Below are 23,300 nucleotides of genomic sequence, written 5' to 3' on the forward strand. Positions count from 1 at the left end.
TTCCACTCATATTCGAGAACAAATGAGACAATAAATCCTCAGTGGTGATTGACATCTTGCCACAAAATCCAATTTGTAAATGAAGCCAGCCAACCTTTTTCAATAGAAAATCCAATAGAAAACTCAAAAATGACAGTTTTGCCACAGTATAAAAATCTAATTTAGTAAAAACTTGTAAAATATAGATAGTGAGATTGTTTTTTCTCCAGATACACAAGTAGCTACAATTCTGCTTCTTAATGAAACAACATAATATTACATTATGAAATAATTGTACAATTTTGTTGTTTCAGCAACAATAAACAAAACATATAATTTTTATTCATTAAAAATTCATTTACATTAGAAATAATAAAATAAACCTGTCTGTGCTAAAATAAATTACAAATCTCTATAAAAGCATAGCTACAAACAAATGTATACAAATTGCTTCGGAATATAAACACAAATCTTATGACTGGCAAAGCAAAATCGGACACAGTACCAAGTATCTCTTTTTTTTTTTTGGATAACACAGATGTAACAGAAAGATTAATAAGCCTCCGAACAGTCAATGATTGAACAAAATCAAAATGGCATCATGATGAAATAACCATTTATATGTAGATTGAACATATATAAGATCTTAATAAGATTGAAAAATCCTTGCACTGTAAATTCACCCTCTTGAAAATAGTCTATGCCTGCTCAGCAAAAGACAGCAGACTGTATCAAAGATCAAGGCAAATGATACCATGTAGAATATGGACATTAATATCCACACAACATATGGATATTAAAACCAAGAAGGCAAGGTATCTACGGTAATTTAGTATAACACACTTTCGTATGCTGCAATTTTACAAAGTTTCTATAAGAAATGTTTGCGCTCCACATTTGGAAAAAGAAACTCCGACCTGATCAGTGGGCTATAATGGAAACATATACTGTAAGCATCCGTAAAGGTGTGAGTTTATTGAGCCCTGCTTCACAGTTTTATGAGCTTTCTAGTTGGGAACAATGGGCTGATTAACAATGACCTGTATTACAAAGTCCTTCTGGATCTTGGTGTCCTGTAAACGTGTTTTATCCGTGAGGAGCTTTCCAGAGAAAAACCAGCGCTGATTGGTGGTATTAATGTCTTCCTGAATTTGAAGCTGTTTCTTCAGCTGACGGATGGAATCGGCCATTGTGGCGCTGATGCGAAGATCTTTTCCGGTGGAGAGACGCACCTTCAGCTGGAACTCCTTCTCTTTCTTCTCCTGTGGCTCAGCGTGTTCAGACACATTATGATCGTTGCACTCAGAGACCAGGTTGACTGGAGGAGCCAAGCAGTACGCAGGGAGCTGATAGCGGTTGCCCAGTTCATCATAGCATTCCATGAGGGACCCTGAAAGAGCAAATCAAAAGCTTTAATTCAGCTCATGAGTATATTTAGCATGTGTAGATATATGTACACAACAGTGTTTTAAAAGTTTGGGGTCGGCAAAAAAGTGTTTTTGAAGTCTCTTATCCTCAGCAAGGCTGAATTTATGTGAAAAATTACAATTTTATATAAATGTTGTCTGTTTTAATATATTTTAAAATGTAATTTATTCCTGTGATGGCAAAGATGAATTTTCAGCAGTCTTCAGTGTCACAAGATCATTTAGAAATCATTCTAATATTCTGATTCTGATTATTATAAATTTTGAAAATGGTTGTGGTGCTTAATATTTCTGTGGAAACCGTGATGCATTTGATTAGTTTAATGTGTCTTTCCTGGATAAAAGTAATAATTTCTTTTTAAAAAAATCTAATAATGAGATATTTTTGTAAACAAAAAGTTGCATTAAATTTATAAAATGTCAAATAGAAGCATTTTCACTAGTGATATATTAATTAAAAATGCAGTTTAAAAGTTTACCATGAGGCAGTGTGATGCTGGCTCCATCTACAATAGCCTGCGCTAGTTCATGGTCGTTACAGTCAATCGCTATGGCTGCAGCTTTCAGCGCGTCCCAGATCTCCTTACGGCCGTCAAAAGCTGGAGCCGTGTCCCAAAATTCATCTCTTTTACTGCGCAGCTGGCCCTCCGTCATAGGATAGTCACTTTTCCACTTGGGCTTGTCTTTCTTCAGGGGTTCATTGCGTCCTACAAAAGATAGAAATGTTACCTAAGCAATATCCGGATCATTTAAAGATGCATTAAGTGGTCAGTCCGATATATCCGGATGCCATTTGTAAAAATCCTGTTTCGCAAAAAGGGTCCTGACCTCTAGTTAAAGAACTAGGACAACAAATACATGTCACACATGTAACATCACAGCTTTTGCACAAATGAGATTCAGGGGGGCTAAACAGATTTCCCATGCTAGAAGCTTCTCTTTGACGTGCAGCAAAGATAATTCAATTTTATCTAAGCTCAGGACTCTTGTTCGTCACAATAAATGCCGGTTTAATTACTACTTGTCCCTTAAGTGAACTATGAACCCATTATTACAGATCAAATGTAATAATGCGGTGAAAACCTCCATCTAAAACACAACCTAAATCCCAACAGTCAAGCCAGCCCAGCTGGATGTCAACTAAAGAACATGAGCTCATGTGGACCAAAGGGAAATCCCTTTAGGAAGAAAGCTATTGCAGACAAGTGGTTTAATTATTTGTGTACAAACAAAACGTGACAGAATCACAGTAAAGATTTCAAAAGAAACTTTCAATCTTCATACAACGTGATAAAAACCTGCTCTCGAGTCAAAGCAGTGGATACACTGGAGAAAAACAAATTATTTATAGTGTCTGAGATTAAAGCCTTAATCGGGTGATGCAAAACAGGACTTAGTGGCCTCTTTCCCATCATGCATCACTCCTAGCCAGACGAGAGTTTAGAACGCCACAAAACAAACACACTGCAACAATCACCATTTTGATTTTAACACTGGGTGGCAAAATAAATATATGTTTTTTGCCATTTAGAACCATTTAGACATAAGTACTAAACTTACCTAGTCAGTATGAATTATTATGATAAAAAAAGACCAAAATGTATGTTGGCTAACTTGGCTTATACAGTACAAGTCCATGATGTACTGTATTAACACATTAATAACATTAAAGGTATTGCTGGAGTGCCACACTCATACAAATCAGACTGACTCCAAGTCAGCAAACTAAACACTGTCTAGGATCTTGCAGACTTACAAATCCTTTTCGAATACTAAATACAGGAGATTAAATTGTTCATTTAATTTGGCTTCCGTTAACAATGGCAGGATGACTCCTGCCTAAGGCCAGGTAACAGGTGACAGAACTACAGTTTCAAACAAGATAATATTACCAGAAAAACTGCTAAAATTGTCTTTAAATGTAGGGTCTTGAACTACACAACAAGTAGGCTAGTGTACACATTAAGTCAACAACCTTCAACAGTTCTAATAGTTCAAGTATCATTAAACAATCTTATCACATCTTATCTTACAAACAGCTAAATTGTGTGCTGTAAGCCACTTACTTTTGAGTACCACTGTTATCGTTGGTCGATAGTCTCTCGAGTTTGCAACTCCCATGGTCTGACCGCTCACTTATTCCTTTAATCAGTGAAAATTGACTGGACAGTCGCTCCTATGACTTCATGCAGGGGTTTGAGGGATAATCAACTCCACGTGCACGGTGCTAAATGACCTCACTCACAGCAAAACTCTTGACACCCAGCTTGTAAATCCAGTTTCTTGCACACTGTACACGCCCATCACCTGTTTTCTGAAACTAAATATAACACCGACTGTACAAATATAAATCAGAGCGGGTCACCAAGATAGCTTCTAGCCTTGCTTTTACAATCTCTGGCTTGGGTTTAGGTGTATGAGTGACTTTTCACAACAAACTTAATCCAGTTGGCTCTATTTTAGACCAGGACAGAGAGTAAAAAATAAACGGTAAATCCTGGGATTGTCCAGAGCAGGTGAACCCAAGCAATTCCACAAATATACATCTTATCTAAGATGTCCCAATCTTAATTGGATTGGATTTCTAGGTAAAAAAAGAACATTCATTTTATAATTTAAGCAGAGAAGAAATCCACAATTCACTCACCACTGTCAATCTTCTAATATGTCAATCTTCTAAGCACCGAGCATCGAAAATTAGTCAAGAAAAAATTAATGGAACTTCAATATATGTTTCACATGACGAATCTTTCCCTTATGTTGTGGTTATTTGAGGAACCAGTGACAGTTGTTAGTGACAGTTGTTAGAGTTCCAACAGGAACTAATAGGTTGTGTAAGTTCTGCCCTTGTGAAAGAAAGAAAATTAACTGCCCTTTTTAAAAATGGTGCCAAGACAGGGGTAGGGGTTTTCAAAATAGGGTCTGGGGAGGGGAGTGCTAAGGGGTCTCTGGAAAAGTTTCGAGATAAACAGTGTAAAAAATGAAAAATAAATAAAAAATAAGATTAAAATAAATGAATAAAACTTTGATTCACATAAAATAAATAAAATATTTATTAAAATAAGTAAATACATATATGTGAATTAATAATCTAACAGTACAGTACTATAATAACGTAACTTAACAGAAACGTCATATTTTTCAGATAATATTTTAAATATATAATTTCTTTACTGTATAAATTAATGAGGGGTCTCTTGCATGCTAAATGTTTGTGGCATTAACCTTACCTAAGGTTCCCATATACTGCCTTTTTACATTGATACATTCTCTAAAATATCAGAATAAGCTTGCAAAGACAGTGTTGATAGAGTAGGACAAATAAGTTGTCTCATTCAAGGAACATCAGATGCATTTACACTATTTGCAAGCAGAATTCCTCGGCAGATCAATTACCTCCTCGTTTGGTGCTGTATCTGGATGCATTCCTGGAGGACAGGCGAGACCTTTGACGTATCACTCCAAAACAACTTCCCATCACTCAAACTCACATAAGGACCAAGTCTTGAATGCATGGATGCAGTAAATGCATTTCGGATCCAAAATGTAGTTGATGACGTCAGTAAATTATATTTTGTTGTTGCACTTGCAGAAGAAAGTTTATGTCTAGTTTACTGTTATGTTCTGTTGTCAGATGCATTGTTATCCGAGGATAGACACAAGCCCGTATTCCGCTGAGTCGACATGTGTCTAAGACTTAATCTGATTCTGATCTGATCAGTAAACCTTCCACCAGGAAGACACATTTATCACACTAACTAACGCAATCAATGGAGTAACTAATGTTCTAAACTTGACATTTACTTGTCCTCTGAGTTAAACGTATACATCCTCCCCTATGTAGTCCACACTCCTGTTGGCTCCTGAAGAAAAATAAATCATTTTAGAGCTCTAAAGGATGAAACTGGTGACGTAGCACATTTGTGACTAGAGAGCGCTCGTGCACATTATCGCGAGCGCGGCTGACTCTTTTGAAGTGCTACGGAGAAACAGCAGATATATTTTTTTATTGAACAAAGATTAAAGTGAATAGACCTACATAATATATCTCACTCACTCACACACACGCATGCGTAAGAAAACAGGATAAGAAACTCGAGATTTGCTTCCTAATTCTGTGGTTGCAAGCCACTATTTTCTTAATTCTCGCTTCCTTTAAATTCATTTTTTTTTTTTTTTTCCTGATAAACTGCTTAATGTTTCTCTAATGCTCACCAAATTCTCCTTTATTTCCAACATTTTGCTTTTATCTGCCTCTATAGTACTAAATTAACAAAACATTTTGGACATGTAGTGTTTCTTTTGTGCTGATAATAGCCTATGTAACACTTGGTCTTAACCACTCAAGCTGTTTGATAAAAATGTCAGAATCTGTACTGTATAAAACTTATCAGGTATTAAGTGCAAATAAATGTTGATTTGCCATCATATGAAACCATTTAGTCATATTTCATGAAAAAAAATTTCTTCAAAAATGCCAAATGTATCTATTTATAAATTAACGGTTTAATAAATATCTTTTTTTTTTTTTTTTTACTATTAGATATAAATGTAATTTTCAATATTAAGTTAAATATTGCAATATTTTACATGTTTTCCAAAACATAGCAGTTAGTAAAAGATTCTGAAATAGTAAATGATAGTACACTGCCACCTAAAGGCAGTAATTTAGAATGCATAGTGATGTCTAAAAATATAAAAAAAGAAGAAGAAAAAAAAGGATAAACTGTAAAAAAAAAAAAAAAAAAAAAAAAAAATTCAACAAGAAATGCAGTGAAAAACATTTATTTTACATTTAATAAAATCCTAGGCAATTTTTTTTTAACGTTTTTTTTAGGAGGAATTTAAATAATGATACTGTAAGTGACATAAATAATGTGTTAAAACAATTTTTACACAATCATACATTAAGAACCTCATGGCAACACACCTAGTTTCCATAGATATCACAGACAACTGCCATGATTTCATTACAAAATATTGATAGAAAACATCCAAATGCATTGTAATTTTGGAGGACAAGCCCTTTCGTTTGGCCAGAAAGAGCAAAAGTCATCCATTGAGATCAGTGTCTAAATCTGGGCTCTGGAGACTCCCATGTTCGCAGGGCCCTGTATCTGCATTCAGCTTTGGCACAGCGGGTGAGACTCCCCCTGATGAGCACGCTGGTCATTGTCAACTTATAAGACAGTCAAGTCTTTATTGTCTCAGACTGGCATCATGTCTTTTTTAAGAGGGTAAATGTCCCATGTCAGTCCATCACCATATGGAGTGTGTCCAGAGGGGAGGAAAATACGTGTCAGCCAATGACTGTGGAGAAAATTATAATAATTTACATTAATCATAGCTTAAAAGACTGCAGACTACCACGAAAAGCAAGTAAAATGTGCAGTTTCACCTTCTCTTTTCTACACCAAAGAACACCTTCCAGTTGTTTATTTTACCGTAACTGAAGGGATTCCGATAGACCTTTAAAAATAGAAAAAATGTTAAAAGTAAAAAAAAGCATTTGATGTAATTATAAGAGATCTGAAATAAGAAAAATTAAATCCCAATCACCCTGTTGTTTAAACAGATAGAATAGTCAAGACTTTGATTCGGAATGGGCTGAAGTCACCCTCACCTTTCCACGTTTGGCCAAACGTTTGGTCTCTTTGTTGTTTATATGGCGTTCAATGCTGGTTTCTCCACGGGTGATAAGTATAGCATGCCACAGTGTGAGAGCTCCAAGGGCGACTGACACAGTGCTGATGGAAAAACCAACAAACATAACAAAAGATGTGAGTCTATAGAAATAATAAAACCAGTATTAGGGCCGCTGTAAAAGAATAGCCTTTTGAAATGACGTACCTTGTGAGGACCCACATGTAGATAATACTCTTGTGAAACATCCTGTCCTTGTTGGTGTATGGAGGTTGCGTAACCTCCTGTACCCAGTGAAGCATCAGGAGAAAAAATATTTTATATTATTCAAAATAATACATTATTATATTAATAAAAATGTATGCAAAAATTCAATACAAATAATTTAACTTTTTAAAATATTATATAAATAGATATTTATATGAAGGCAACTATATTATTTATGCATATATACACTAACGTTCAAAGATTTAGGGTAGGTACGATTTTATGTTTTTGAAAGAAGATTCTTATGCTTAATTATTCAACCAAAAATACAAAAAATAACAAATATTATTACCATTTAAAATAACTGACTTCTATTTTAATATATTTTAAAATGTAATTCATTCCTGTGATCCAAAGCTGAATTTGACATTTTCAGCCATTACTGCAGTCTACTACATTTCTTGAGCATTTATTTGAAATAATAATGTAAAAGTCTTTGCTGTTACTCTTGATCAATTTAATGCATCATTGCTGAATTAAAGTATTACTTTATTTTCAAAAAAAGATGTGTGTGTGTGTGTGTTTATTCGTTTACAAATGCCACTCAGTTTTATATTTTGTCATATGATGGAAAGAAATTCATGCATTTTTAAGTGTCTCAAGTGTCCACTTTTTTTTTTGGAGGCACAATATCTTCTTATAAGCATAAATCTGAGAACGGTACACTTTCTTGATTCATTGCCCCAAATGTAAAATCTAGTGCACAAGATCTTACCAACCAGAGCTTAAAGAGTTTTAAGTTCACATGTAAGTCCTCCCTAATCCAGTTGTGACAAAAGCAAAGTCAGTAAGTAATACCTATTTAAATGTTTACTGTTAGAACTGGGATCAGGAAGGTCAGAAATAATTTGTTGGTGTTTCATAGCATGTTGTTTGTTTTAAGAGTGTTAAATAATGAGCCGTGATACAGAAAAGGACGAATTCCAATTCTAAAACCAAGCTGACAGCAGGAACAATGACTTGAAGCACCTGAAGTACCTTCCCAGCCACGCCTTCTGACGGTGCAATGCCGATGAGCAACCCAATCCCTGTCACCGGAACACCCTGTTTCTCCGCTTCCATGTGCCTGAATTGCTAAAGAATGGCAGAGGGACAGCTGGCAGTTAAGACACACCCACTACCCCAGACTTTGAGAACAGAAAGAGAAAAGGAGAGACACAACCATTCAGAAAGAGAGGAGTTAAACACCATCTTAGAATGGACACAAAACACCTTATTCATACGAATAAGTGGAGGGAAAAAATGCCTACTGAGGTGTTCTCCAAGCTTTGAGCGGGTGAAAGATTTAAACTTTTATGATACAAAGATTATGAGTTACACTAAACAGAAAACCACTAACACAAAGCAACAAATGTATTTAAAAAAAAAAAAGGCTTACGTCTATGGCATTGTACGCATCAATAAAGAGATTGCGACCGCTGATGCTACAGTACATGCAGCCCATGGTCAAGAAGAGACAAAAGGAGAAGAAGTAACGATGATTGTAATGACCAACACAGTTGTTAAGCCAAGCTGAGAATATAGAATTAAGGAACCAACTACACAGAAGTGAAAAACCTAATGTTTCTGGGCTGTTAAATGAATAACTGACACAATTTAATTTAAATCTAAATCCAGATTGTCACTTTACTTCTTTCTTCTGTGGAATGCAAAACTGGAAATAGAGAGCAACATTGCCCTCACTTTTTCAGCTGTCTTGGTTCCGGAAGTATTTTTTCCATTGGGATTATTAAAAAGTCTTCGTTAAAAAGCTATAAGCCAGAACCAAAGCAACCAGCTATCAGGTGAATCATAATTCAAAGCCAAAACGTATTTGAAAATAGGACTAAAAGATAAAAGGTACAAGAATGTGTAAGGGAAAGAACTTCAACCCTCTGTAGAATCTTGGGTAATGTATTTTTTCACCAGAAATTGCATTGTTAAATTGAATTATTTTTTAAAAATAAGTTGAAATAATGGACATAATGGCTTCAACAAGAGCATATGGCATCGCTTAACAACCTCGTAGCTCACAGCAGGTCTATCTTTAAAGATTTTTTTGTTAAAAAATAATTTTCCATGGAGAAAATGAACAGCTCTGATCATTCTTTTCCATAAAATTATAATAAATTACAGTAAAAGCCCTCTAAAATTATAAAAAAGTGGCCCACATAACTTGTCCATATACAGGTTAGTAAAAACATGAGGGTGAATGAATAAATTATGACAAACTGTTCATTTTGGCTGAACAATCCCTTTTAACCGAATGTTGAACTGTGTAAAACATAGCAAGCCAACAATATGGTGATTTAAAAAGGATACGGCAATGATGATCCATTTTTAGAATACAGCTGAAGAAAAAGATAGAGGGATGTTTGTTACTTTCTTTCAACAACAGTATAAAATGCAGCTGATATTGAGTCACCAATTAGATTTTATGAGCCTGTTCTTACTCTTACGTTTTACAGATGCCACAGTGATGACTTCGCGCTGGTTTAGGAATGATACACTTTTTACAGACGGACACAAACGGGACGTCATTTTTCATCTGAAAAAACAACATAAAGAAATAAAATAGCTGTTAGGCCATGAATGACATTGAAAACACACATCAGCTCTACTGGATTGTGGCATGTCTAATGGTGCTGAACCTTTGGAGGGTATCCAGGGGGAGTGCTTGTGGCTTTGTAGTAATGGAAGGCTATCATGACTATGATCCAATGTCCGTAACAAACGTGCCACATTATCCAGCCAGGAGAGTACGTTTGCAGGACCAACGGTAGAAGGCAGTAATAAGCGATGAAAATCACAGAACTGGTAAGAGCGACAACTAAAAATACAAAAACCTAAAGAGAAAGGAAAAAGCGAACGGTGTGAGAGAAACGCACAGACATCTTAAGAAAATAACATGATGATAGTTAGTTATGAGAAAAGACAGATTTACCATTCCAAACCAGCGCGTGACAATCTCCACCATCCAAAACACTGGTTCAAGGATGGAGTCAAACACCACATCAGAGTTAGTGAGCGAGTTAAAATAAAGAGATTTGAAGATCAGATTGATGTAGCTCAGAGGCCGTCTCAGTCTTCTGGGCATGCGACTCTGCCTGCAACACCCGCGCATGCATCTCAATAGCAGGTGCATGACTGTAGAGCAGGGACGCATGTTCAGCCCCTGGAAAGACAACATGTTATCTTTCCTTTACTTGTTCCAACTTCCTGAATATCGGCACAAGCATGTTCCTCTGACTATGTCCTGCAGTTTGCTCACTGACACTTCCCCCTGTGCCGAACTTGTAAGCCAATTAGATTAACAAAGTATCCACCTAAGCAGTTGGTGTGGACTGATCCAAACCAATAATACAAGCATGCATTAGTTTTCTGATACACATGGATTATCTGACAGAATACAATAATAAAAAGATGTATTACGTCTTTTGTCAAGTGTTTACTTTGCACGATTGCACTGATAACAATGCATCTAAAAAAGCCCAGCCCATTTTAAGTTTACTTACTTTTACAAAAAACATGGTTAGGCTAGTTACTAATGCGTCTTTGCTTGGATTTGTAGTTGTAATCTGAGCATTAATCTTACTAGACGGCTTTCAAACCGTCTCATAAAGAGTCTGGAGGTGAATTTGAGATTAAAATGCATAAAGAACCTGGGATGATAAAAGAGGCTTTGTTACTTAATTAAAAGTTAGGCAGAAGACATTACCTAAGGCACGCTAAGTTCTAAAAAAAAAAATGTAAAAAAAATTATGAATCAGATAGGCGTGCCCCCAGTTAGAATAAAAAAAAACTAAATGTTAAATTCACTTGTGAGATACTGATCTGGACAGTCTACATTCCGACCACAACAGTTAATGTGGAGGGAACACCACCCATATGTAACTTTGGAATTGAGACAAATAGAGACATAAGCATAAAGAGATGTAACAGTGGACAATGCTGTCAGATTATTGTAGAAATGGCCAACCTCATACACCATCCCCCATGTCATTAACAGACTATAATCTCACAGAGTCTGTGCCTTTAAAATGATAATTAAGACAAAAATATACATCTTGGTAAATTAGTACATTGATCAAATCACAGCGTCAAAACTATGGGTAAAAATATAGGCTACATACAACATATACTGCGCGTCAGTGATAAGACAAAGGTTAATAGTGATGTTGTTTAGTACCTCGAGCTGACAGAATCAAACAGCAAGAGCTAAACATCACATCACTGCTTGGCAGAAATGCATGCATTCGGCTCTCTTACCTGGCCTAGATCTTCAACTAAAACTGCGATGGACTCAACTCATGATACCGCTGAAAGATTTGTTTTTTTTTTCGGGACAGATGGAGACAAATAAATTGAAGCAGCAGTTTCTACCCCTTTGATTTCATCTGCTGTCTGTCTGTCTGTCTGTCTGACGCGCAGGGATGTGAGCTGTCACGGTGGGAATTCTGGGAAATGGAGTTTAAAGTGCGGAAAGCGGAAATATTATATGGGAACTTTTTATGATATTTTTTATATTATTAATAATCAAAATTCAATTCTATAGTGTGGCATTTCATGAAAAAAAAATAAATAAATCGTAGTTATGTTCAATTTTATGTGATTTCCGCCAAACTGCTGCAGAGAACTGTGGGAATTGTAGTTTGAATTATGTCCAAGTCATTTTCGCGAATCGGTTCTTTCGAACGTTTTGTTTCAAAGAAAAGGCTCAATAAATAATTCAGTGATTCTTTCACGTCTAAACGTAATTACGTCGGCGTGCACCCTAAACCCCCAGCGTAGTGCTCTATAATGTCTCAATAAAGGCATATGCAGGCACACTTTGCTATTTATTATGTGTTTTTCTATTACGTTACGTAGTACTATTAAAATGTATGTAGTGTTATTTAATGTTTCCCAGTTTGATGCAGTAATGATTCAGCCCATAAAAACAAAGTTATAATAAGCATTTACATTACTAAAATTAATTTACATCTGTTGGCTGCAAACGTGTTTTTGTAAAATTCGCACTGTTTAAATAACTCGGACAATTTTCTGAACCGGTTCAACCAATTCATTGAAAAGATCCGACTCAAAAGAACAATTCGGTCAGGCAACGACAGTAGCTGCTGTTCACACGTGCTCACTACGGGAGTAGAAATAGTACAGAACATGGCATTCACTTTCAACTTCGATATACCTTTACAAACAGAAGAAATAAATGATAAAGAAAACAAAGACGACAACGCAAAAGATGTGGATCTTAAATGCTCGGTAAGGGAATGTATTACTTGTTAATTCCGGCTATATGTTTGCTAATAATGCTAGTCGGCTGACTGTAATATATTTTTTAAACAACGCAAATGCCCCAAATGATACTCTATCTTATCAGTTATGTGAAAGAATAAATCAAGTATACGTGGATCTCGTAACTCACGCTACATGTCAAAAAGTAACCAGTGATTGCATCTGTCAAAGTCATTATGCACAATGTATCTTTTTATAGGACGCCAGTGCAACCGTCCCATCGAAGATGAAGAATGCTATTGAGCACGAACCTTTGTTGGATCCTCTCTCCCACATTGAGAACTGGGTGCCTGAAACCATCACAGTAGGTGCCCTGCCTCCACTGCTCTGTCTCAATGAATCAGTGTTTGAGAAGACCGCTCCTGAACTAGAGGACAGTGAGGAGATACTGGCCAAAACACTGAATCAAAACTCTGACCTTATCACTGGAGTGTATGAGGGTGGACTTAAGATATGGGAATGCACGTATGATCTTCTTGAGTACATTGATGATGAAGGAGAGACCTTCACTGGAAAAAGGGTGTTAGACTTGGGCTGTGGAGCAGGTCTACTTGGCATTCTTGCATTGAAGAGAGGAGCCATCAGAGTTGACTTCCAGGATTATAACAGCACTGTGATAGAGCAGTTAACAGTGCCAAATGTGTTTCTCAATTGTGAAGATGACGATGATGATGAGACAGAGGAGCAAAATAGCAGTCCACCATCTAAGAGGAAAGCCCTGAATGCATCACAGAAATTACTAGATCGTTGTGGTTTCTTCTCGGGCGACTGGAACTCTTTTCTCACACTTATGCGAAATAAAACCTCATCGCCAAAATATGACATTATCTTCACATCAGAAACCATATACAACACAGACTACTACTCTTCTCTTCATAGTGTGTTTTGTGGCCTGCTTGCTGAGGATGGGATTGTTTATTTGGCAACTAAGTCTCACTATTTTGGAGTAGGCGGTGGCCTTCATCTGTTTGAGAAGTTTGTGGAGCAGAATAAAGTCTTTCAAACAAAATATTTGAAGGATGTGGAACAAGGCCTGAAGAGACATGTAGTATCATTGACATTTAAAAAGTGACATTGAAATAGTATTGATAAGTGTTAATGTGCACAGTAACTATCTATTATGGACACCCATCCCTTTCAGGCCAAATGCATTGACTATGGGAGCCTAAATTGTGCTTGGCATAAAGGTAAAACAGAACTGAAACTTTCAAAGTCTGGTGAAACACTGATGATTTGTTACTTAATTCCAATTCAATCTGCAATATAAAGTACACATTATATATTGGTTCATACTGTGCTGCAAAACCATCATCAAATAAACAACGACTGGCATAAGTTTACATGTTCTGGCTTATGTCTGTACAATTTATCAAGCAGGCCAACAGACGAAACAGTCATTAGGTTTTCAGTCTCAACACTGGTTTAATGTGAAAAGAAATGTACTTGCTGCATTGAGAATACATGACCAAACATAATATTCTTTAAAAAAAATAAAGTGGAGATAAAGTAAATTATGGAATGAATTACATAGACAAATCCAAACAAAAATATGTGGTCCTTGTGAACTGTTTACCTAATAAATACTCACAACCAATGCAAAATTCTAGAATTACATTATGGTAAATAGGTCCTATATTTATTTTAACTCGTAGACACTTATCCGATAGAGCTCTGTCTCGTTGATGTTAAATATGGGAGTCTTGTTTAAAGTAATTCAGTGCTGATGTATAATTTAAAAAGTTTAAAGTAAATACTCTATTTCTTGGCTTTGCCCTGGGCTGCCACAGCCTCCATGGCTTTGCGAACAGTTTCTTCGTCTCCGAGGAACTGCATGGGCTTGATGGGCTTCAGGTTCTTGTCCAGCTCGTAAAGAATAGGGATGCCTGTGGGCAGATTCAGCTCCATGATGGCCTCCTCAGACATACCTGTGAGGAAACACTATGAGACTGTAGAAAAACTGAAATGTGAACTCTCATAAGAGCTTGTGACGAACTATTTCTAAAACAGCATTCAAATGTCCTCAAGTAGTAGGTTTAATTTTTAAATGTATAACTTATTAAATAAGATGTTTTTGTGCATATCTGTCTAGACTAGGGTGTTTCCCTGCCTATGGTCAGTGTTGTTTTGGTATTTAGTTACTTTTATCATTTTTTTTATTTTGATATTTTTAATTTTAATTTTAAAGTTTTAGTAATTTTATTTCAGCTTTAGTTATTTTAGTAGATCAAGTTAATGAGAAAGGCTGATTTGGCAACTACCTGAAAGTTTATTGGTCACACTTTAGTTTAGGGTCCAATTAGGGTCCACGACTATTGCCTCAAACTTCTAATTACTGCTTATTAATAGTTAGTACGGTAGTTGTTAAGTTTAGGTATTGATAGGATTTAGGGATGTAAAATATGTTTATGCAGAATTAGGCATTAATATGTGCTTTATAAGTACTAATAAACAGCCAATATCCCAGTATTATGCATGCTAATAAGCAACTAGTTAATAATGAGAATTGGACCCTAAGTGTTACCAGTTTATTTTATTATATATAGAGAAAGAATTATTATACAGAGAAGGAATGTCATTCCATGGGGGAATGGCATTGTGGATTAACTTGCACACCACAAGACTCAAGAAGTGCTCTAACAAAGTAAACAGTCAATTTTGCATTTTTTGTGGAATTGAAAGTAATTTTATGGAGAGCGACTCATGAAGAGCAATTTCTTGCAGATTAAATATATTTTAACAAAAAAAAAAAATGTTTCCCTCCCTTATTAAAGCTTATAATTTCCATGAATTTTCCTGGTATTTTGAACATTTAAATGATGGTGAGAAGAACACTGAACAAGGGATTGAAAAGATCCTGCAATTACCTTCTAAGTGTTTCACAATGCCTCTCAAACTGTTTCCATGAGCTGCAATCAACACTCTTTTCCCTTCCTTAATTTGAGGCACAATCTCCTCATTCCAGAAAGGTAGCGCCCGTGCAATAGTGTCCTTCAGACTCTCGCAAGGCGGCAGCTGGTCCTCGGTCAAATCAGCATAACGTCTGTCCTAAAAAAAGAAGAAGAAAGGATGTCCAACAAGACAAAATTAGTGCAATAATGAAATGTTCCTTAAACATGTCAGTTACAGTATCCAATAGTACTGCTCATTTAGCTAATAGAAACTCTTGACTTGTTTGTTTTGGGACATAGAATGCAGTTTCCTATACAAATAAGGTTTGACCTTTGTTTTCTGAGCCTTTGCACTTATTACCTACTAGCACATCAGTTTCAAAATGTAAATCCAACATGTTGCAACAAACTGCAACATGTAATAGTGAAAACACCAAGTTTTTACACTCATAAAATCTGATGGAATATTGTATGTTAAGATGATTTATGAATTCTGAGATTGTTGTAATGGATGCAGGAATGCAGATAATAATGTTAATAGGGATGCTGTCATTGGGGATATGCATTTATACACTCATGAGTTTCTGTTTCTTATATAATTTGAAAATCTATGGAATCTGAGGAAGGGGAATAACTAATTATATATACCGATTAAACAGATTTAGTGATTAAAATGACATGATTGAATGAGGTTGAAGACCTCACCTTGCTGATGATGCTGTAAAAGTCATGATCTGCATCCATAGTTGGTGGGGGGATGTCAAATGAGCGCCTCCAAATCTTAACCTGGGCTTCACCATGCTTGGCTGCAGTCTCAGCCTTGTTCAACCCAGTGAGACCACCATAATGACGTTCATTCAGGCGCCAGGTCCTGTGCACAGGCAGCCACATCTGATCAATACTGTCCAAAACGATCCATAACGTCCGGATGGCTCTCTTCAGCACCGAGGTATAACAAATGTCAAACTCATACCCTGCATCTGCAAAGACAGTGATACAGCATAGATTTATTAAATATGGCAGATGTAATTAAAAATAACACAAATCAATACATTGTGATCAATATATACATTGAATACAAATTCATTTAATACGACATTATAGACTTAGAATAATACAAATGAATATCATAATTTATTTAAAAAAATATATAACATATACTTTTTATTTAAGCTATCATAAAAATGGTATTACAATGTATTTATAAAATATAAACATTGCTTAACAGTAATCACTTTTTTGGGGAAATTCAGCACGTGGTGTGTAAAATCACGTTCTGTGCGGCACGTTCGCATCATTTAGGCCCCGCCCCACACCCGTCAGTAATAGGCAAACTGCCAGTTCATTGGTTCAGAGCTTACACGCGTCACGTCGAAGGCGGGGTAGCGCCGGGGATGTCAGTCTTCTGAAAGTCATTTGAATTTTCCGGTTTGAGTTTTATTATTTAAAACGCAAAAACCTCAATGCAAACATTAGTAAGACAAAGCAGGTAAAGTTATTCTCAATGTAGACGTAATGTACATGACATGTTCTTTCAAAAAACAATCTAGAATGCTGATATACACTTAGGACGGCAGATTTACAACGCTCATCATTCACAATGCTGGAAAATGTAATATTAAACAAACTTACAAACCTTTTAAAGCTTGACCGCCTTTCTTTGCCTCCTGAGCCCCTGTCTCGCTCAGGTCGGCGTCGAACCAGCCGCAGAAGCGATTCTCCTGGTTCCAGCAGCTCTCGCCATGGCGAATGAGAACCAACTTGTATGCAGCCATTTGAGATATTCAGATACAGATTTTAAAGGTAGCAGCTAAAGAAAGCACGATGACTGAGCTCTGGTCGAACAGGTTGTTAAGCTCTGTAAAGAGAGTACTGTCAAAAAGACCCTTCTCTCATCTGAGTCCCTAATGAAAGACGTTTCCGACCTGCCCATCTCAACGCTCCACCAATCAGCGCCTCGGAACGCTGCGCCACACTGTGAAACTGCAAATACGACATGGAAAAAAACCATGAGCTTCCTGTAATGAATGTCTCTGCATATTTTATATTTAAGCTTCAAAATATATTAGCAAGAATAAGAAGGACTGTAATATATTTAATCGTTCATAGTTCATCGAACATGCCAGAGATAAAGTATTATAAATCATTAGACTCACTCAGGAAGATTGTAACTTCCCGTTAGATCTCATTGGGTGTATCTTGGAGATATGAGGTACAGGAGAGCCAATCAAATGTTACTTTTGTTGGTATTGGGCGGGGTTTAGCGCGGAAGAGAATGAATGGTGATGTTGGTATATAAATGAAACAAATGTGATAGTAGGCCTAACTATTAATTCCTTACAATAACTTTATTAGTATGTTCAAGGAAGGGTTTTCGCCTTTGCTTCTGTTAAGAGGAGTCAGAAACAATCTTCTTTTCAACTGTAGTTGATTTTTTTGTAAATTAAGTTTATTCCAGTAACTGTCAACTGGTCTTTTTTTGGGGGGGGGGGGGGGGGGGGGTTGTGAAAGCGGTTTAATGGATACTGACAATACAATTAAAAAACTTGCCCAATTTAGGATCATATCATAAATAAATCAAAATATCAACTGTAAATAGTAGACTGTTTTCCACATGATTCTTTAATGTCTATAAAGAAGAATAGCAAAGCTGTTAAGACATCTCTACACACAGTAAAAAACGTTGGGTCAATATGTTGGGTTATTGACCCAACGTTTGGGTCAATAACCCAATTGACCTCCCCTCCCCCCTCCCCCAAATTAATCGTAACGGTCCAGTGACAGATAGTCTACATAGAAGCTGCTGCATCCTGGTTATGAGGTGTCATATCGTTTTTATGAATAACATTAAGTATTGTTGTACGTTTTTTAGATAAAGAATAATGTAATTATTGGTGTATTTTATGCTCTACACAATTCTAATCATTATTTTTGTCTTTTTACTGCCTGGGCCGTATATCTACCGGGTCCAGGTTTGCAGTGTTCTATGAAGGAATCGGCGGGGAAAATCGCCACTAGTTCAGATTCTTCTCAGCATTATGGTCTCTAATTAATGTAAATACGCATACATTTATTTTGAAGTTAATATCTCACTAACATACTTTGTTCTATCAACAAATCACACAACATAAAACATTTTCGTTACTTATATAAAAAAAAAAAAGGTGACCGTTGACGTTGTTCACGCACGCACGCACGCTGCATGTTGGTAGAAGAAAAGATGCTAGAGAGTGTGCAGGTGGACGCATGTTAGCTCTTCTCGGCGTATGGACATTTTGGCGTTTTTATTACATGATTTGTGAATGTTTTGTGCAGGATGAATCAGGCCATCACATCAGCTCAGATAGCCCACTGGTTTACTGTTGGGGCACAGTTTGCAAACATCACAATCACTGATGAAGTGAAAAAGCAAGATGAGCCCGAAGCTACTGCAGTCAGGTAATGATGAGGTCAAAAGTGTTTTTGCATGTACAGGTGAAAAGTTTTAAACTGTTAGTTTTATTATCCAAACTTGCTTTAATAAGATTTCGTAATTTCAAAAGATGTTGGACAATAACATTGATGAAACTGGAATTTTGGACCATGTGCAGTTATCGCTAATTAAAATAAAATCACTATGGGAGACGCATGCGTTTAGGATACGTAGTTTATTTTTCAGAGTATACGCGTTCAATTTAGCACTTACATTTTCACATTATTAAATATTAATGCTTTGCCCAAGTTTAGTTTTGGAGGCTCTGCCATACCAAATAACATGTGCGCGGGTGAATTGATTTGTTTGACAGCTGGTGGTAAACTATAGGCTAGGGGTTTTCAAACTGGGCCTAGGGACCCTCAGGAGGCCGCAAGGGAGTGCTAGGCCGTCTGTGGAAAAGTCTAAAAAACAGTGTAAAAATAAATAAATGAATGATAAATTGAACTAAATAAATGAAATGAATAAAACTGGGTTAACATGAATAAATTGATTTAAAAAAAAAATACAGGGCGCAATCCAACCGTCTCCATTGACTTTGCATTGCGAGAGGCTGCCTCGTCGTCATTTCTTGCTTCTAACAAAAGACAGAAAAATGCCTAAAAGCTGCTGTGTGACAAGGTGTACAGCAAACAAGCTAAAAAAACCCAGAAATAAGTTTTTATTAGCTCTCGACCCCAAAAACCGAGTGTTTAGGACATAAAAGTGGATACAGGCAGTTGAGACAGAGCGTCACATGTTTCATTACTCTGAGAACTAACGTACGCCCGCTGGAGGAGACTGTAATCTGCAACACAGGATAGTTTATCTTACAGAAATATAATATATAAAACTGACATTTGGATATTTGACTCACCAGTGACCAAATGTTTAACTTACTGTATTTTAGTGCATACTGAGTGTCAGGATCCCACAATTTACCCATTCGTTCCAGCCTGTATCCACTTTTATGTCCTCAAATGCTCGTTTTTTGGGGTCGACGACAGCTTATGAAAACTTATTTCTGGGTTTCTTAGCTTGTTTGCTGTACACCTTGTCACATAGCAGCTTTTAGGCATTATTCTGTCTTTTTCTGTACACGGTAGGCCAATCACAACAGACTGAGCTGCCTGGCCAATCAGAGCAGAGTATATCGTGGAAAGGAGTGATTTAGAGAGAGAATTATTATTTTTTTTTTTAACACTGTAAGACACTTCCATTGAGGTAAATACAGAGTTTGAAAAAAAAAAAAAAAGCAAGGATGAAGACAAGCACATAGCCAGTATACATCAAAGGAATGAAAATACTAAAGTAAATATTTTGATAAAGAGAGACATAAAGTTTCAGACTTCCTATTACATTTTTTTAAGTATTTAAAACTCTGAAACATTTGAGTAAACTCACATAGAAATATATTAAAGGAGGGCTTACATTTTTTCCATTTACCAGTATGGATATGATATTTACCCATCAATAAAACAAAATTTACAATATCAATGAAGGGTGAGTTTAAAGTGATTTAGAGAGATTGATTAATTTGACGAGTCGTTTGATAGTCATTGAAAATGTGATGTGCAAATGTATATTATGAGGAAATTAAAGTTGTTGTTTTTTTTACCTTTGACGCATGTAAACTCCACAACAACATTAGGAAACTTTAAAATAGCATAATAGGGGCCCTTTAATACTACGTAATAATGTAACTTTCTTAATAGAAACTAAATATTTTCCAAATACTATTTTATTCATATTAATAATATTTCACAGAATAAATTTGGCCTTTTTACATGAAAATATTTAGTTGGCTTCTAAATATTAGCTTCTAAATATTAACATAATATAAACATTTTCCATCTAAAAGATGGAAAACCCCTGAACAAGGCAATGAATGGATTGGCAGGAGACCCAAGGACAACACCTTACACATTTTTCTCTTAATGAACGTGTGCATTTGCTGCAGGTCTCTAGAACTGTTGTCTGATAAGACCTCTCCAGAAAAGGTAGGACCAGATGGAGGAAACCAGAAGAGCAGGAGGGCAGAACTTCTGAATAGTAATTACAAACAAGCCTACACACAAGCTGCTCCTCACATAGACTCTACACTTGATGTTCCTTGAACTATTTTTTTTTTTTACTTATGTGATTATCTTGAATCAGTACTGTACGGTCACAGTGCTATTAGCATAACATCTACCACCATATTTGGCTTTTCTGTTACCTACTAGGATGTTATTGCATAACTCACGTTCACTGTTTAATCTGTTTTAACATGTGGCTTTTGAACTATAGGTCCAGGAACCACCCCCCCTTCGCTGGCCAGTTATGAGTATCCAGTTCTGCCTATTACTAAGAACAGACAAGAGGTACATGCATAGAGATACAAGGCACATATGGACATATTTACTCATAATTCAAGATTTATGTTTTTTTTTGTTTTTTTTTTATTTTTTTGTTAATATGTGCATATGTCAATCCCTGTTTGTGTGTGTAGTTGATCTCTCTGATTGAGAATAATTCTGTCATCATCATTCGTGGAGCAACAGGCAGCGGAAAAACCACCCAGCTGCCACAGTTCATCCTGGATCACTATGCGGAGAGAAATATGCCCTGTAATCTGGTTGTCACTCAGCCACGCAAAATCGGTGCCACCAGCATTGCCCGCTGGGTGGCACGTGAACGCAAATGCACCCTGGGCAGCTTGGTGGGGTATCAGGTATGAGATGGATGCAGTAGAAACTAGTGATGTTTAATTCTTGAGCGAATTGTTCTTTTACGCTGGTAACCGGTCAAGCCCAGGGTTCCCGCGGGGTCTTAAAAAGTCTTAAAAAGTCGTAAATTCTGAACTTTAAATTTAAGGCCTTAAAACGTCTTAAAAACAGCCAGATTTTCATCCGCGGTCTTAACCCCCTGAGGTCGGCGGTATCGCCGGCGATACCAGCTCGCTTTTTTTTTATCAGTGTAAAAGAAACTCATTAATACTCTGTTGACTTTGATTTTCCATAGGAGTTTCATACATCAATCGATTCTGTTAAATGTGTATTATTTTTCTGTATACTCACAATAAAAACAAAGTGTTGTGCTTTTCGCCAAATTAAGAAAAATAATCACGGAGCGAGTTCTGCCTTCTCTCTGTCCGTGTAGTCCATTCTGAAACGCGTCCGAAAATGAATCATAACTCAGCGAATACTTCTCACACAGGCACGTGATATATGTCTTTATGAAGCTTGAAATCTCTTCTTTTAAATGAAGTAATTAATAAAAAAAAACAAATGTTTTCAACTCATGTAATCCGTTTGAAAGCAAGGAGAGGTACCGTTTTTTCCTTCTGCCTAATTATCTCTATAATGAACTGAGGCCGCCCCGCCCCCGGCGCTATTGACATGGTAAATAGTTTAGGTGATCTATGCTTCGCACCCGCCCCCCGATCAATGCCTTGAAAACACGAAGTTTCATCAGATCAGATTCACTGATAGTTCATCGCGTTTAGAGAGGATGGCGCGTTTCTCCGGTAAAGACGCTCTTCAGATGATTCTGGACAGCGAGGAATAACTCACCTTGGCTTTTCCTCAGAGGAAGATTGTAACTCAGACGAACGGCAGCATGTTCAAGAGCGAATTGATCACGCCGAGTAAACACCGAGTTTTCACGTGAGTAAATATGTGAACTCAAGTGGTCTAGTGGTAGAACATTTGCCTAGCGTGTCAGAGGTTCTGAGTTCGAATCCGCACTCATATAGTTTTTTTTTTTTGTCAAATCAGATTATGTTTATCAGTGGTTGTATATCAGGCAGAGACATGTGTGTGTGTGTGTATTTTGTTTTGTAATTTCACTGGAACGAAAAGAGAGTCTCCACAACGGATTGAAGCGCGCGTCCGAGTGAAGACTGCGCGAGCCTAAAACAAACACAGTATCCGCGTCTGACTCGCGGGAATCCACGGCGCAAACCTGTGAGGGGCTGTGTTTTCTCGTTTATATTCCTTTTAGCATTTTAGCATTTATATTCCTTATAATAAAAATGAAAGACCTATGTTACAGACATATGAAAGACAACATTTCGTTGATTAGTTTTGGATAGATTATACATTTTTACTGTAAAATATCTGCCACCTCAAATAAGCTTTTATTTGCCAATTTTTTTGTCAAAAATAATCAAATAATCAATCAAATCCTTAACTTTGAAATATGTATGATAAAATGTATACTTTAGTTTGTACAAAGAAAGATTACACTTGAATTGTTGTTTATTTAAATATTTACAAGGTAGATGTAAACAAACTATTAAAAGGTAAATATAAGCCTTTTCTTTAAATAATTTTTATTGTGTTTTATTAGTGACAAATTTGGGGAGAAGATAAATATTCCAAAACTGAA

At 36.4% G+C, this 23,300-nt stretch overlaps 5 protein-coding genes across 13 annotated transcripts in view; 2 read left to right on the forward strand and 3 right to left on the reverse strand.

The window, feature by feature from the left end:
• Window positions 1–506: 506 nt before the first annotated feature.
• Window positions 507–5,335, reverse strand: ubtd1a (ubiquitin domain containing 1a). Of its 6 annotated transcripts, none has more exons than XM_084392115.1 (4): window positions 4,803–5,038; window positions 3,473–3,742; window positions 1,886–2,113; window positions 507–1,369 (listed from the first exon to the last, which is right to left on the reverse strand). In XM_084392115.1, the coding sequence occupies exons 2-4, from the start codon at window positions 3,525–3,527 to the stop codon at window positions 987–989; spliced, it is 666 nt and encodes a 221-aa protein (XP_084248241.1). In that variant the 5' UTR covers window positions 3,528–3,742; window positions 4,803–5,038; the 3' UTR covers window positions 507–986. The 6 variants fall into 6 exon arrangements, with proteins under 6 accessions (XP_084248241.1, XP_084248242.1, XP_084248239.1 ...); XM_084392116.1 differs by having other exon boundaries at window positions 3,473–3,726; window positions 4,803–5,032; XM_084392113.1 differs by lacking the exon at window positions 4,803–5,038 and adding an exon at window positions 4,054–4,205 and having other exon boundaries at window positions 3,473–3,726.
• Window positions 5,336–6,176: 841 nt separating this feature from the next.
• Window positions 6,177–11,734, reverse strand: zdhhc16a (zDHHC palmitoyltransferase 16a; the record flags this gene model as incomplete). 4 transcript variants are annotated; one of them, XM_084391626.1, is made up of 11 exons in its annotated part: window positions 6,177–6,716; window positions 6,805–6,875; window positions 7,030–7,153; window positions 7,257–7,333; window positions 8,295–8,390; window positions 8,695–8,828; window positions 9,618–9,646; window positions 9,755–9,843; window positions 9,947–10,141; window positions 10,240–10,470; window positions 11,565–11,734. In XM_084391626.1, the coding sequence occupies 10 exons, from the start codon at window positions 10,459–10,461 to the stop codon at window positions 6,614–6,616; spliced, it is 1,140 nt and encodes a 379-aa protein (XP_084247752.1). In that variant the 3' UTR covers window positions 6,177–6,613. The 4 variants fall into 4 exon arrangements, with proteins under 4 accessions (XP_084247752.1, XP_084247751.1, XP_084247750.1 ...); XM_084391625.1 differs by having other exon boundaries at window positions 8,286–8,390; XM_084391624.1 differs by lacking the exon at window positions 11,565–11,734 and having other exon boundaries at window positions 10,240–10,485.
• A 652-nt stretch (window positions 11,735–12,386) lies between these two features.
• Window positions 12,387–13,846, forward strand: mettl18 (methyltransferase 18, RPL3 N3-histidine). Its single transcript, XM_084391627.1, has 2 exons — window positions 12,387–12,557; window positions 12,790–13,846. The coding sequence occupies exons 1-2, from the start codon at window positions 12,456–12,458 to the stop codon at window positions 13,660–13,662; spliced, it is 975 nt and encodes a 324-aa protein (XP_084247753.1). The 5' UTR covers window positions 12,387–12,455; the 3' UTR covers window positions 13,663–13,846.
• A 146-nt stretch (window positions 13,847–13,992) lies between these two features.
• Window positions 13,993–17,692, reverse strand: pgam1a (phosphoglycerate mutase 1a). The gene is made up of 5 exons (XM_084391628.1): window positions 17,635–17,692; window positions 17,115–17,461; window positions 16,184–16,458; window positions 15,455–15,635; window positions 13,993–14,515 (listed from the first exon to the last, which is right to left on the reverse strand). The coding sequence occupies exons 2-5, from the start codon at window positions 17,251–17,253 to the stop codon at window positions 14,346–14,348; spliced, it is 765 nt and encodes a 254-aa protein (XP_084247754.1). The 5' UTR covers window positions 17,254–17,461; window positions 17,635–17,692; the 3' UTR covers window positions 13,993–14,345.
• Window positions 17,693–18,660: 968 nt separating this feature from the next.
• Window positions 18,661–23,300, forward strand: part of tdrd9 (tudor domain containing 9) — a 41,908-nt gene continuing 37,268 nt past the window's right edge. The window contains exons 1-4 of the mRNA XM_084391800.1: window positions 18,661–18,916; window positions 20,890–20,981; window positions 21,219–21,292; window positions 21,421–21,642. Of these exons, the coding sequence (XP_084247926.1) occupies window positions 18,795–18,916; window positions 20,890–20,981; window positions 21,219–21,292; window positions 21,421–21,642 (510 nt within the window). The 5' untranslated portion in view covers window positions 18,661–18,794. The remainder of the gene's footprint in view (window positions 18,917–20,889; window positions 20,982–21,218; window positions 21,293–21,420; window positions 21,643–23,300) is intronic.

The sequence above is a fragment of the Rutilus rutilus genome (genome assembly GCF_951802725.1).
Source record: "Rutilus rutilus genome assembly, chromosome: 20".
Taxonomy (NCBI): domain Eukaryota; kingdom Metazoa; phylum Chordata; class Actinopteri; order Cypriniformes; family Leuciscidae; genus Rutilus; species Rutilus rutilus.